Source organism: Phaseolus vulgaris, chromosome 2 (assembly GCF_000499845.2).
Source record: "Phaseolus vulgaris cultivar G19833 chromosome 2, P. vulgaris v2.0, whole genome shotgun sequence".
Taxonomy (NCBI): domain Eukaryota; kingdom Viridiplantae; phylum Streptophyta; class Magnoliopsida; order Fabales; family Fabaceae; genus Phaseolus; species Phaseolus vulgaris.
Genome location: NC_023758.2, coordinates 4,728,677 through 4,743,358, shown reverse-complemented (window position 1 = coordinate 4,743,358; position 14,682 = coordinate 4,728,677). Strand labels below are relative to the sequence as shown.

Sequence of the window (14,682 nt, the reverse complement as noted above, 5' to 3'; positions counted from 1 at the left end):
AGTGGAAGAAGTTGTCCATATATCATTGCTCAAAAGTAAAATACAAATCTTAACAAACCATTATAATAATATATAATATTTTAATAAAAAATATGAGTTGTGAATGTATTATTACAGTATAAATTAGTTTCACCGTGAATTGAAATACTAAATATTTGTTAAGATTAAATTTTATTAATTTAATTTTAAATATTTTAATATTGACTTTACAATTACTTGAAATAAATTTCAAATGTTTTTTATTCTGAACTTTGAAGATATATATATACGTTAAATAAAATTTATTTAATGAAGTATCAAATAGTTTTAAAAGTTTATTAGAGTAAATATTTAATTTGGTCTTTAAAAACTTGAGTGTCATCAGTCCCTAAGTAATTTTGTCACCCAAAATGAGTTTATGAAATTTTTTCCATCCTACATCTATGTTCTTCCTATGAAAATTTTCCATCCTACATCTATGTTCTTCCTTTAGTTAATTCTTAACAAAACTCTACATCAAAATTTAAATGGTATGATGACGCATTTCTCACTCTTATGTATTCTTGGGTAGATATGAAACAAAGTGACATAAGACTTAAATGCATTTTAAAATCTTTTAAAAAAATCACTTATAATAAACTAAATTTCATTGTTTTTTTATTCTCGACCTTTTCCGAAGTTGTTGAGTTTGGATATATGGTCAAAAAAATACACTTCAAAGAAAAAAATTGTACTTTTGCATAATATGGAGAGAAATAAATTCAAAAATGAGAAAATTATTTCTCTCTCTCTCTCTTAGAACATCTAGTTTTGTGATTTTGGGATTGAGTTTGAGGTAAGAGAAAAATTATATATTTCACATTTGGGTTTGAGTTTGGGGTTAAAGAAAAATTGAAGAATAAAATGGTAGAATATAATAAGCAAGAAATTTTTTTATCTATCTTCTCATGTTCTCAAACGGCAAAAGGATAATGTAATCACATCTTGTTGATACACAAAACAGCTAATTAAAACATGATAAATGTTAGTTCTACCTACTTTTTTTTCATTGAGTCTCATTTTGATTTGAATTCAACTTCTCAATAATTTTAATCAACCTTAATATATAATATGTGGTTTAAATTTACGTTAAGGTATAATTGAAAAATAATAGAATTTTTTTTCTTGTTGATGGAACCAGGTTAAAATTACAATCAGAAAAGTATCACAGACTAACATAAACACAATATAATAGAATGAATAGAGTGATAGAAACCATAAGTAGTGAAATATGCGACTGCATGAGAATTATAGACAAACATAACATGATTCATGACCCTGCGGGATCAAAGCAGCACAACGGGCTTCAACTATCAGCCAAATACACAATGCACCTGAGATGGCTTATATTATCACACAAGGAGCAGTTCATTGAACTTCTATACCAGGAACCAATACCATCCTGGTTTGCAAGTCCCTCAAAATCTGAGCCGAAAAAATCAGAAGCTCAACCATTTCAAGCCCTGCAGCAGAAACAGTATCCATCTTCTCATCAATGCCTTCCTGATCCCCCCTGTCACTGCTCACGCTGTATCCAATGTAACTAATATCTGCCTCAACAGACCAGCTGGTTGGCAAGGAGCTACCAAGAGCAGTCCTTAAAAGTTCTGCTTCACGAATAACGTCACTAAGGATTTCTGAAACACCGGAAATTGTACCTTCCGAAGTCACACACTCCTTGGCCTAAAAACCATGTTAATACATTTTAGCAAACAGGATATGGTTTCTGGTTAATCCGTGCTAAAAGAGAGCTTAAGTTAAACAACTTCCCTTTATGGCCCAAAAAAATGAAGAGCCCCCTTCCCCTGATCTCTCTCTTTCAAATATTAAAATTTTAACAGTTTGAAAGAAAACAGTATGATACCTTTGAAAGAGAGAGACGAAGCCTATGAATTGATGAAGTTAAATGTTCCATGCTTTCCATGCTTTCCTTAAGAGTTGCATTTTCAATCTTCATTCTGATAAGCAGAAGTAAACTATGCAAGTAAACAGAAGGCTGAAAAGAAACACCATACGTAATGCTATCTCAAAAATAGATAGGACATGGTTTAAAGCTTAAACTCTCCAGAACCCCAAGGGATTAACTGAGTGGAGTAAAAGGCAAAATCTTGTGTTTGACAAATCAAAGTATAAAACCCTACTCATCTACTTGGGGTGAATTAAATGTAAGTCCGCTTAAGTATTTTGAAATGAAAGGCTTTTAGTAATTGTACTCGGACTAAGGGTATTATCCCTCTACCCTAAATTTAAATTACCCAAAAAACGTAGTCCAGCCACAATCATCCATTAAAGGAATAAAATCAGATAACACAAATTCCCAAATTTAATACATGCCTTGCAAAATCCATACTGCTACTGGATTGATGATTGAAAATTTTCCCTTCATTGTTTGAACTACTGTCAACTTCATTTCCACTAACATCCAGTGGGGCAATCCATCGTCTCAGATAGGATTTCTTCAGTAAGTTCTTTAAAGTTCCATCTCTTTCACGAGTAACAAAATTTCTGTCTCCGATGTTGACCACACATTTCCCTTGATTAGGTTCACTACCCAATTTTCTGCACATGCATTAGAACGAAATCAAAATGGCATTCCACATTAAAGGAGAATATTTTGAAGTAGCAGGAGAAAGAAACACAAATAAAGAGGGATAAAATTCAACTGATAGCTAATGAATGATGAAGAATCCAATTGCTGGTAAAAAAAGGAGTAAATTGAATAAAAATAAGATTAAAGGTGGAGACATGGGTGAACTCTTATTGTTGCGTAAATGTATTGTTTGCATGCAATTCAATAAACTATTTCTTATTAAATTTTCAAGATTGAAAAGAAACACCAACAGTGTGCCAGAAGGGAGTAGTGGCGGTGTTTGAAGGATCAAAGCCAATTAGACATCATGAAGACTCTGTAATTTCTATAGCAATAAGGTGGTGGTATGGTTGTTATGTAGTTTAAAGCAATAAGTTTCAGGAAAATAAAAAATAAAGCACACTTTTGAGCTTCATACTTCAGTGTCATAAAGATACCTAGTGTTACTTTTAAACCCAAAAAATGAAAATAGTATACTAGTGTAGCATATTTCCACGATATCCAGTTGCTAACCATGAAGAGTTAAAGACAATCAAAATCATTAACTTGTGTAGTATTTTGCCCAACTTTTTTTTAGTCTCCTTTCCTTAAATGGAGAAGCCGAGCCATAACTTTTTTCAATGAACAAAAAATATAACTTTTACAGAAGTTAATTAGAGGACTTCTACTTTTAAGGACAATGAAAAAAAAATGAAAAAGCCAAGTACTACGAAAAATAGAAGACAGCAAAGCATGTTAATGCAATTTCATCCTTTAAAATAGTAAAATGACACAAGAACCAAAGTATAAAATTACTATATTTTTTATTGAAGAAAACAGGAAAAATGCTTTGAAAAAAATTCACTACAAAATAACAGAGCAACTGCAAAAAAATATACAGTGATGCAAAAATTATTGAATTAGCAACTGTCAACATTAAAGTAATCATACTCCAAAAGTAATTGATGCTCCTGCTTCAATTGAGCCAATTCCATGAGAGCTTTGACCTTTTCATTAGTAACCTGAAGCAAAAAAAAAACCTTGCAAGTAAAAAACTATTTGTAAACAGTGGATAATATCAAAGGATACTTGCATGTACGGTTCTAAATTTTATTGCTTCGACCCAGATAAGACACGCATTGACTGGTTTAATGATACGGTGATAGAGGCACTAGTTTTTTCCATGAAATTGTTAAAACGAGAAGGACTGGTAACAATATCTCTGAACTGATTGATTCTGAAAATATTTTGGATAGTAAACAACAAATTGAGACTCATATTTTGAATTATTATTCTAATCTTTTTGATGCTTCTAATGATCATAATCTGATGAATGTGCATAACTTTGTTGATTCTCATGTTTCTCATATGGTGACAGCAGCGGAAATGATAGTCTTGTTGCTTGCTCTTCTAATGATAAGATTAAGAATGCAGTTTTTAACCTCAATGTCAATAGTGTCCTTGATCCAGACAGTTTTGGGGGGGTGTTTCCATCAGACTTATAGGGGTATCGTTGGAGATGATGTTTGCAAAGCGACTAAGAAATTTTTCTCTCAAAATTGGATTCTTCCTAGTATGAACTCTATCCTCTTTCATTCTGCTCTTCATTGGAATGTTCAAATGGCAGGTATATGAATAATAATATGACTGGCCTTTTAATTTATAGATTTTTTAATGTTCAGACCGAACATCCAAAGGTCTTAGAGTTAAACAGATTGACTGGATCATGCCTGAAGTTAGCTGGGCCAAGGTTAATAGTGATGGTGCTGCTAGAGGATGTCCTGGCCATGTCGCTAGAAGGGGAATTTTCATAGCTAGAAGAGGGGAGTTCATTGGAGGTTTTACGGGTTATTAGATCCTCCTTTTATGCTAAGTTGATGGTCTCCATTTATGCTTTAAAAGAATTTGGCTCGAGTGTGATTCTACATTGGTTAGTCATCCGTTTGAGAACCCAAAAGTTGTTCCTTGGAAGCTGAAGACCCATGGCAGAAAGCTCAAATCACATGCAAAGCTTTGAAGTTTAAATTTTCTCATATTTTTCACGAAGGAATATGTGTTTTGATGCTTTTGCTAACTTAGGTGTGGATAATAGACTTGATTTCTTTTGGTTTGACAATTTACCTTCTAACATTAGGTTTGATTTCTTTAGGAATCGCTTAAGCCTCCAAATTCAGGTTCTTTTAGTCATTTGGTGGTATCTTTTTCTTGCATGAGTTTTGGCCTGTGCCCTCGTGCCTTTTGTATCTTCTTTTTTCTTTTATGGATGGCTCATGTGGTGGCAAATGATTGATAAAACTTTAAGGTGGCAACCTAGGTGGGATGTTAAATTTCATTATGATGCTAGACATGGTTTATAAAAAAAGTAAAAATAAAAAAACCAACAATCCCGATATTGCAAACAAACAACTAACATTCTTCTCAGACCAAGATAGTCCAAAGAGTACACTTACCACGACCAAAACCATTTTCTAGACCCTACAAACACCAAGCAACCAGAATATCAGTAATTGCAGTGTTCTAAGTGTTACAGACAAGTACCTGCAACAAGGTCCTCTGAAGTTCTTCAGTTTTTCCTTGTAGGGCCGAATTCACATTTCTCTCCAATAAATGTCTTTCTTCCTGCTGTGATAAAAGCAATAGTGCCGAAACCTGAAATATAAAGCATGGTAAATATCAGAAAGCAAGATTGCAAGAAATTGGAAGCACAAATATCTTGATTAGAGATGAGAAAAAGAGAAACTAAATACACAAGATTTTTAACAAACGTGAAGATAATAAAAGTACCTTCTCTTGCAAAGCCATTGCTAAAAAATCAGATGCGTCACCTTCTAAACCAGCACCCACTGACAGTGCCCTAGGACTGTTCCTCTGTGAAAATGTAATAAAAAAATTAATAAATACCTAGGCTTGCATCTTGTAACTGTCACACACATCAGTAAAATGAAGACAGACTGTAAACTAAACCATGTTAACACATATATGTTACTACTTTTATAAAAGCCTGTCATTATTATACCATCATAATTAAGTTGTTTAAATTTAAAAATAAAAAGTAAGGAACTTCTTTATTATATTAAACTAGTTTATTTTACTGATAGAATACATTGTAAAAGCTGTAGGAAAACCTACTGCATTCTTTGGTATAAAGTTGGCCTGTTTTCAGCTTGGAAGTAATCAGGTGAGTATCAGAGTAGTACATCTGCCCAAATATCGCTAAACATGATCCGGCTGGTCACGTTGTCCTTGAAAGTGACTAGCCCAATGTCAGCTTGACAACTATTGAACTGATTAATTAAAAAGCTCATTTTCCTAGGATTTTATGTCATTTTTTCCCCTCTACATCTCTTCTTATTAGTCCACTGTTTTAATTTGTAATTGTAAGTGTAATACTATAATATTATTAATTCTCATCCATGAAAATCCTCAAGAAAAGTATGTTACAGTAAGTCTGTAACTTGAAATATTAAATAAATCATATTCCTTTACTGCACTGTGCACTATCTATAGCTCTACAAGTCACAAATTTCTAGAAGTGCACTATTTGCTATTCCCTTTGTAAAAGGGATTCATTATTAGCACGGAGTTTCAAACCTTGGACTCTGAGACAGGTTTAGCTTGATTGCTTACATGTATATCAACAGCTTCAGATACTTCTAGTTTTGCATCTCTTTGAGGGGTCAAATTTGGTACGGTGCTCCAAATATTTTCCTCAATCACATTGATTATGGATTTAATAACGGATTCTCCATCACAAAGTAAATTCATAATTTCATCCCTACACTTTGAATGATAATGTTTCAAGTCTGCTATTCCATTCTCAACCACTTTGTCCATATAAATCTGCAAATAAGTCATCGGAATCCAGAATAAACAGATGTATTAAAATGACATTTTTATTCCAAATTTTGAAAGTACTCACTTGTTTCTTTTCCAGTACGTTGACTCTCTTCTTCAAGTGATTTTCGATTTCCAAGCCCTAAAGCATCCAAAACAGATAAAGAATAACTGATAATTGAAAAATAAGGTTAATTAGATATAAGCTGATAACAGAGATAAATTAGATCATACCACCCTAAGTTTATTTTGAAGATAATCCATGGAACTCCTAAGTCTCTCCAGCTGTTCTTCTAATGCACTCTGTCTGAGAAAGTGTTATTCACAATATGTACAGAATATATAATCTCAATACAGTAATCTCCTAAGTAACAGCAGTTATCTGTAATCACATAAGTGAATAGCATGCCAAATCAAACTACGTTCCAAAGGATGTGGTGAGTTTTAGCATATGTCACGCTGGATAGCATACTGAATAACCAGCATAACATAAGGAACACATCACCTGATAATCAAGGAAAGAGAATACCAGGGTTTTCGAAATCTTACAATGTATTTAGAGGTGGAAGCATCATTGAAGCTCCACACCTCCTCAGGGTCACCCAAAAGACATGCACATTTTTCATCCCAACTAGTATCTTCAAATTCCTTCACAGAATGTTGCCTGATCTGAAAGAACTTGTTAATTACCTGAAATTCATAAAAATATACAGAGACACCCAAAAGTTGAGTCATGTATTTAAGATCCATTAAATGCCACAACAAATATTTTGTTATAGATTGCATAATGAAGAAATTAATAGGAAATAAGCAGGATAACTCTTTTTTAAGTATTATTTTTGTATCCTAAGAAACCATTGGATAAGCTTTGTTCTGACTAACAAAGTAAATAAAAAATGAAAGATAGCAAGTCATAGAGGGGGGGAGAGCGAGAACACTACTTTCTTGAAGTCTTCACTTTGCTTCATATGTACTGCTTGATCAATCTGCAGAGCATCATTAAATTCCTTTAGTTTAAGACAATCTGCGGTGAGCTCCTCTACCCTGTGTTGAAGATAGATTGCAAGTAAAATAAAAAAAATGTTTTCCCACGTAAACATATCCTACATGCATAAAAAAACAAGATCATACAGAACCGAGGTATAGGTAATCATATAATAGGCACATAAGTTTTGACCTTTCAATCTTGCTCGAATTTACCTTACAGAAAAGCAATTAACACCTCCAATAGAGAGCTCATATGGCCCTCCATGTAAAGAGACCAGACACACTAACAACTTGCAAGAACAGTTTCAACTGAAATAAATGTAGACTATATGAAAATACAACATCCCAAATTTGCCATGCAAGATGAATAAATCACTTAAAATGGAAAATCATAGGTGAGAAAAATTAAAACATGTCTCTTCTGTTGGTCATAGTTGTTATAATTCTTGGGTGGATCTCAGTGTGTTCGTCCACTAGCTTATTTGTTACACCAAACATAATTAAGCAACAAGTGCATCATGTCATCATCATTGTCTACTTACATAAAATAAAAACAGGATCTTTTCTCAGACCTCCTAAGTCACCTATCTTTCTATTTCGGCTTTCCTTGGTAATTATTCGTTATTGATATGTAGGCACTAAAATGACACAGATTGAGGATACCTCTGGTGGATGCCATGTACTTGTTGCAACATTGTCTCCTCCTTTTCTTTGGCCTTTTCAGACTGTTAGTATAAAGAGAAATTTAGAAAATATCAACTACAACAAAATTTACACAGTACTGAAAACAATATTTATTAAGGAAAATGGCCAATATTGTAACCTCAATAATTGCTTGATCCCTTTCAGCGAAAGCAGTAGCCATACAACATTGGAAAAATTTTACCTGCTTCTCAGCTTCCATGTTCTGGACATTAAATTTGAAGTCATTATTAGTAACATTACTTCTCTTGGACAACTAAGTCAAAGTACAAACCAAAACCATAAATCTCACAAGTCACATCAGTCAAAACACGTCAACTCTTTCAACAAACTATAGCATGATCACAATTAATTTATAAATTGGATTAAGAATTTTTTCCTTCATGTTCTCACCATAAATCCATTATAAAATTTTCAATTAAATGTAATAATTTTGATCCAGCAACTCTCCACAAGTTGCTAAAGCGGGACAACAATTGCCCATGCAATCTCAATGCTAGAGTGTAAAACAAAATGAAGAACATAGGGTGAGAAGAAAGAGAGACCTTTGAAACCTCAGCGCTGTGCAGATCTGCAAGTTGACCCTGAATATAGTAAAGTAAATATGTAAGTAAAATAGAAAGAATTTTAAGCAACAAAGTCAAAATATTCAATAACTCACTTTAATTCTGTATGCCTCAGAAAGCTCATCTTGCAGATTTAGATTTTCCCTTGAGCAAGCAGCCAACTTCGTTTTCAAACTCTCAATCTCCTGCTCCAATCCAGCTGTCCTAATTGGGGATAGATTTGAATATAGTGGATATCCTTTGTTGGGATTAAGACAATATACACGTTCTGTATGTAGATTGCCTTAAGAGTAGGAAAATAAACAGATACCTTTGAAAATGCATTCGAGTAGCCACAGCAAGATAGCCAGGCCCGGCTTGCTGCATGCATAACTGTTCGATGTCCTTGTGTAATTCATCACGCTCTAAAAAATTACATACTTTTGTAAATTCAATAACTATAATAAATAACCTCAATGCCAAGCAAAAGTTTACAGGAGACAACAGTTTAAACAATTCAACATCAGTCTAGTGTTCTCACTAAACCTAAAACCACCCATTGTAAGAGAGTTAAATTAACATGTACAGGAAATAAAATGCACATACCATGTTCCAGTTGTTGTATACGAGCCAACAACGATTCGTCATCTGTATTCTCTGCCATTCTGGGGGAAAAACCATTAAACCAACAAAATTTGAAAGCTCAATTACTGTCAAAACCCAGAGCTCGTAGTTTATACCATCGAATAAAACACAAAAGATTCACAAAGAGAATGAAACCAAATTCGAAGCCCTTAAGATTGCAGTTGAAAAGCTAACTCCACTAAGCCTTTTTAATGAAGAACTGATGAGTTTATATAATGCTTCCTATTACGTATCTTTTAAGTCGAAAGAATATAAGAACGAACAAAACCAGCAAAATTTCACCACGCAATTATACGAGGGTGATGGATTCTAAATTACAAAAAAATGCACTTCTGTTTGCTGAAAATTCTGCAAATTACTCCATAAAAGGGGTCAAAGAGGCAAAAACCAGGAGTCAATACATGAATTGGGTTAAATTCCTCCGAAACCGAAAATCTAACGAAGAAGCACAATCCGTGTACTCCCAATCCCAAAAAACAAAACGAACCCTATTCTACAAAATCAATAGTAAACAGCAACAATATAATATTATAAGGATAATTATAAAACAAAAAAGTATGAATGATGAGAACATGGAGATGACCTGGAATTGGAAAATTGAAACGAAGACTCTTCAAATCGGCGATAAAGCACAGCGAACTGCGATGATTTCTGAAATTCTAGCAGCTTCGGTGAAAGGTTTTGGTAACAAATGGGAAAACGAAGGCGTTACCAAAAGAAATGCTAATTAAGCCGTTTAAGATAATCTTATTGTATTTTATTTTATTCACAAACTTGTTTATTAGAAACTCAAGAAAAGAGTCATGACGCTGATGAATCTGTTCCATTTCAATAGTAAACCTTTTGTTCTTCTTTTTAGGTAAAAACTCAAAAGGGATGCTTCGAAGAACTTGCACAATCTTTAAAATTTTAGATGTATCTTCTTTCCCTGTTTCCTTAAAATAATGTGTTTTTTTTGTTTTATTTTTAGTTCATCTAACAAAAATAGGCTCAATTCTCAATCTAGCATCATTTACATCTTTATTTCCCTATCTAGCACCCTTTTGACTTTATTTCCCTATCTAGCACTCTTTGTTTTTATTTTCCTATTTAGCACTCTTTTATTTTTTATTTCCCTATCTAGCACCATTTTAAAAATAAATAAATAATAAATTATTATTTTGTTAATAATTTTAATTTTGAATGCATTAAAAAATAAATATTTTTAATGTTTAAAATAATTAGAAATATAATTAATGAATAAATAAATGAGTTTTTACAAAATAAAAATAAAAAAATAATAAATTAAAAATGTTTACTTTAAAATTATTTTTTTTTAAAATAAGAAAATAAAAAATTAAACTCTACAACAACATAAAAGTTGAATCTATAAACATAAATTAGTATTTATTTGTATTATTATTGATGATGTAATCATGTTAATTTCAAGTAAAAAATACAGGACATATTTATAAAAAAAAACAAAGTCAATTAATATTAATTAATAGTGGACACATAAATAATATTGAAGTGTTTACCTAAATGCAAAATTCTAAAAAAAACTAATACAAATGTTACAATGAGACAAAAAAATAAGTATAGAAAATAAAAACAGCAACAATAAAATAAAAACAAAAAATAGATATAAATAAAGAATGACAGAAAAAAATAACAACTAAAAACATAAAAGATATAAAATAAAGGCAAAACAAAATAAGATAAAGATAAAAGATATAAAAAAATTCAAACAAGATAAAGATAAGAGATATAAGGCGATATTAAATAAGTATATGTTGATCATAAAAAGGAAAATAAATAAAAGATGATTATTCATTTGATATTTTCATTAAATAGTTTATGAAACATAATTAATGACGAGAATTGCACAATCCAGTAATTTTTTTTATAATTTTAATTTTGAATGCATTAAAAAAAAATATTTGTAGTATTTAAAATAGTTAGAAATATAATTAATGAATAAAAACATAAATAGAAATAAATAAAGAATGGCAGAAAAAATAATAATAACTAGAAACATATTAAATGAATGATCATCTCTCATTTATTTTCCTTTTTATGATCAACATATACTTATTTAGTATCGTCTTATATCTATTATATTTATCTTGTTTTGATTTATTTGATTTTTTTTATATTTTTTATCTTTATCTTATTTTGTTTTTCCTTTATTTTATACCTTTTATGTTTTTAGTTATTATTATTTTTTCTGCAATCTTTATTTATTTATTTATTTATGGTTTTTGTTTTTATTTTATTGTTGTTGTTTTTATTTTCTAGACTTATTTATTTTTGCATTTTTTTCTTCTCATTTTTAAGCATTAAGTGTAACATTTGTATTAGTTTCTTTTAGAATTTTGCATTTAGGTAAACACTTCAATATTATTTATGTGTCCACTATTAATTAATACTAATTGACATTGGTGTTTTTTTTATAAATATGTCGTGTATTTTTTACTTGAAATTAACATGATTACATCATCAATAATAATAAAAATAAATACTAATTTATGTTTATAGATTCAACTTTTATGTTGTTGTAGAGTTTAATTTTTTATTTTCTTCATTTTTAAAAAAAATAATTTTAAAGTAAACATTTTTAATTTATTACTTTTTTATTTTTATTTTGTAAAAACTTATTTATTTATTCATTAATTATATTTTTAATTATTTTAAACATTAAAAATATTTATTTTTTAATGTTTTCAAAATTAAAATTATTAAAAAATAATAATTTATTATTTATTTATTTATTTTTAAAATGGTGCTAGATAGGAAAATAAAAATTAAAAGAGTGTTAGATAGGGAAATAAAAACAAAAGGGTGCTAGATAGGGAAATAAAAACAAAAGGGTGCTAGATAGGGAAATAAAGATGTAAATGGTGCTAGATAGGGAATTGAGCCAACAAAAATAAACATTCAGATTTTTATTTTTTTATATATAAAAAATATATATTATGCGAACATAATTTTCATGCATATTACACAATTCTAGATAACTACGTGTTATTTAACACGCTTCTAATAATATTTTTAACCAATAATTAAAATCCATAAAAGATTATTTATTTATAGTTAATATATTTCAACCAATAGTAATATATATATATATTAAAAATATGCTTTAAATATGTATTGCTAACACTTTTCTTGAGTGAACTATTGGTCAATTAATATATAGTCAAATTAAATTGTTCTTGAAGTAAACAAAAAGTTGCAATTAAAAATAAGTATTGGTTGATGAACAAATGTTTTACTAATGACCTTGTATTGGAATAGGAAAAGGTTTTTCTTTTAAGATACCATTTTGAGCCTATATTATCTTAATTGTTGTTGAAAAAACAAGGTATATTTATGTATATAGTTACAAAATTTTGAACATTTAGTATTTATAAGCTTATACAAATAATTATTGGTACTAACTCAACTTGTTTACCATAGTGTGAATAACTGCCATAAATCAAAGTATATAATACTTTGTTTTGTCATTTACTACTTCATTTTAAGCATTTAAATTGCTAAGTACTTTATTTAATGAGTGCCTTTCAGGAATTTAATACTCAAATAACAAAAAATTATCTTTTTTTTTTATGAAATGGTTTTGAATTTCTCTGTTGTGTTTTTTTTTTCATTTTTATTCAACAACAAATGCATATTAATCGTTTATATGTTAATTAGTAAATAATAATAAGGATACACTTGTAAAAAAAATAGAACATAAATAAAAAAATCTAAAAAATGTCCTTAAAAATAAACAGACTAATTACATCACTTCATTCACACACCTTTATGCCTTTATTCCTTAATTGCATTTGAACCCTTTGACAAACCCAATACAATTTCAGTCCAACCATTTTATAGAACACTGTCCACAGTAAAAACAGACATTCCTAATAAATAAATAAATTAATATTTTAACTATTTCCATTTTCCATTTTAATTTTTAATTTTTAATTTAAAATATTATAATATTATTATAAAGAGTTGTTGAATAGTGTTATTCACTGTGCAGTGTTATGAAAACTATGATCGACACTAAAAGTTAGTTAAAGTAAAAAATGCATAATTTCTGAGTTTAAATTTTGATCATTCATAATAATATTAATATTTATTATTCTTGTTGTCGTAAAATTAAAATTATTTTTTTATTTGTCGTGTTTACTAAGGCTTTGTTATTTGAGTTGCATGTGTATATAAGACATATAATGAAAATATAAGATTTAATATTAGTCGACATTATTTTATTTAAATTTTTTGTTAATAATTTGTTAGAGAAAATGGTGTTTCAATTCCTCGAGTAATTAAATTTTGAATGATGAAATTGATTTTATTTTTGCAAGATATGTGTTCTGTACTCTTCTATTCGTCAATTTATCTTTAAGTATCAGCAAAGGTTGGGGTCAATTGCATAATTTTTTTATTTTTTTATTGTTTTATTTTTCGTGACGCAACTTAACATTGTTTTTGTAAGGATACTGAGATTAAGAAGATAAAGACAGGTTTATTGGTCTGCTTAAAGTAACCTGATATTTCAAACATATGCATTCCTCAATTAGCATCGGATCAATTAATGACCCATTTAATGATTGGAATGACATGATGTTTGCAAAAGCAACACTACCTAATACGACACGAAAATACATATAATCTCTAAAATGTAGGGTATGGAGACACAGGAACACAGATACACGTATAATCTCTAAAGTATAGGATACGGGAAGACGAATGTATATATTATATAATTATGAATTATATAAATTAAAAATAAAGATTTAAGTATACAAGTATATTTTAATTTTTTTTAACAGAAAGATGAAAGTTCAAAATGATTTGTTTTAGATCGTGTTAAAATAGTAAAAAATTCAACAATTATTTTTTGAATTGGACACTTCCACTAAATGTCGTAAGAGTATGAGTATGGTTGTCCAAGTGTACAAACTTCATAAGTGAAAAATAAAATGTTTGATGAGTATCATGCCTGGTACTTAAAAAAAAAGATAGAACAAGCAATTTTTCTGTTCATACAAGAGCTAACCTATGAGAACTGTGTATAGCTCTAACAATCATGCCCATCAAGTATGTTCAAATTGAGTTGCGACAAGCAAGCATGATTCTCCCCGGCCCCATGCAAAGGCAAAGTAAACGCAGATTCTATTACAGACAAAATTTGCAAGTGGAGTCATTTTAGTGCTTTCATTTTTTAATCTGTTGTTGTTTATGTTTTCATGATGGATGAAGGGGCGAAGGAGATGAAAGAAACGGGAAAATATAAAATTCTTAGCAAGACAAAGCATGTGAATGAAGCAATTTGACCTTTGGAAGCAAGAAATAGTTCATATTATTTAACAAAAATAAAGAGTAAATAAAGGGTAACGTAAAGCAAAG

The 14,682-nt window shown here is 29.8% G+C and overlaps 1 protein-coding gene across 4 annotated transcripts; it reads right to left on the bottom strand.

The window, feature by feature from the left end:
* Nucleotides 1-1,191: 1,191 nt before the first annotated feature.
* Nucleotides 1,192-10,183, bottom strand: LOC137810432 (spindle pole body component 110). 4 transcript variants are annotated; one of them, XR_011080904.1, is made up of 18 exons: nt 9,884-10,183; nt 9,262-9,320; nt 8,987-9,080; nt 8,772-8,880; nt 8,656-8,694; nt 8,232-8,315; nt 8,072-8,133; nt 7,363-7,465; nt 6,971-7,111; nt 6,656-6,724; nt 6,507-6,563; nt 6,215-6,427; nt 5,372-5,455; nt 5,126-5,236; nt 3,539-3,609; nt 2,353-2,577; nt 1,883-2,014; nt 1,192-1,701 (listed from the first exon to the last, which is right to left on the bottom strand). XR_011080904.1 is itself a non-coding variant. In XM_068611673.1 (18 exons), exons 2-18 carry the CDS (start codon nt 9,317-9,319, stop codon nt 1,387-1,389), a joined length of 1,929 nt encoding a protein of 642 aa, XP_068467774.1. In that variant the 5' UTR covers nt 9,320; nt 9,884-10,183; the 3' UTR covers nt 1,192-1,386. The 4 variants fall into 4 exon arrangements, 3 of the variants coding, with proteins under 3 accessions (XP_068467774.1, XP_068467775.1, XP_068467776.1); XM_068611673.1 differs by having other exon boundaries at nt 1,883-1,976; XM_068611674.1 differs by having other exon boundaries at nt 1,883-1,976; nt 8,772-8,875; nt 9,884-10,145.
* Between the last annotated feature and the right edge of the window lie 4,499 nt (nt 10,184-14,682).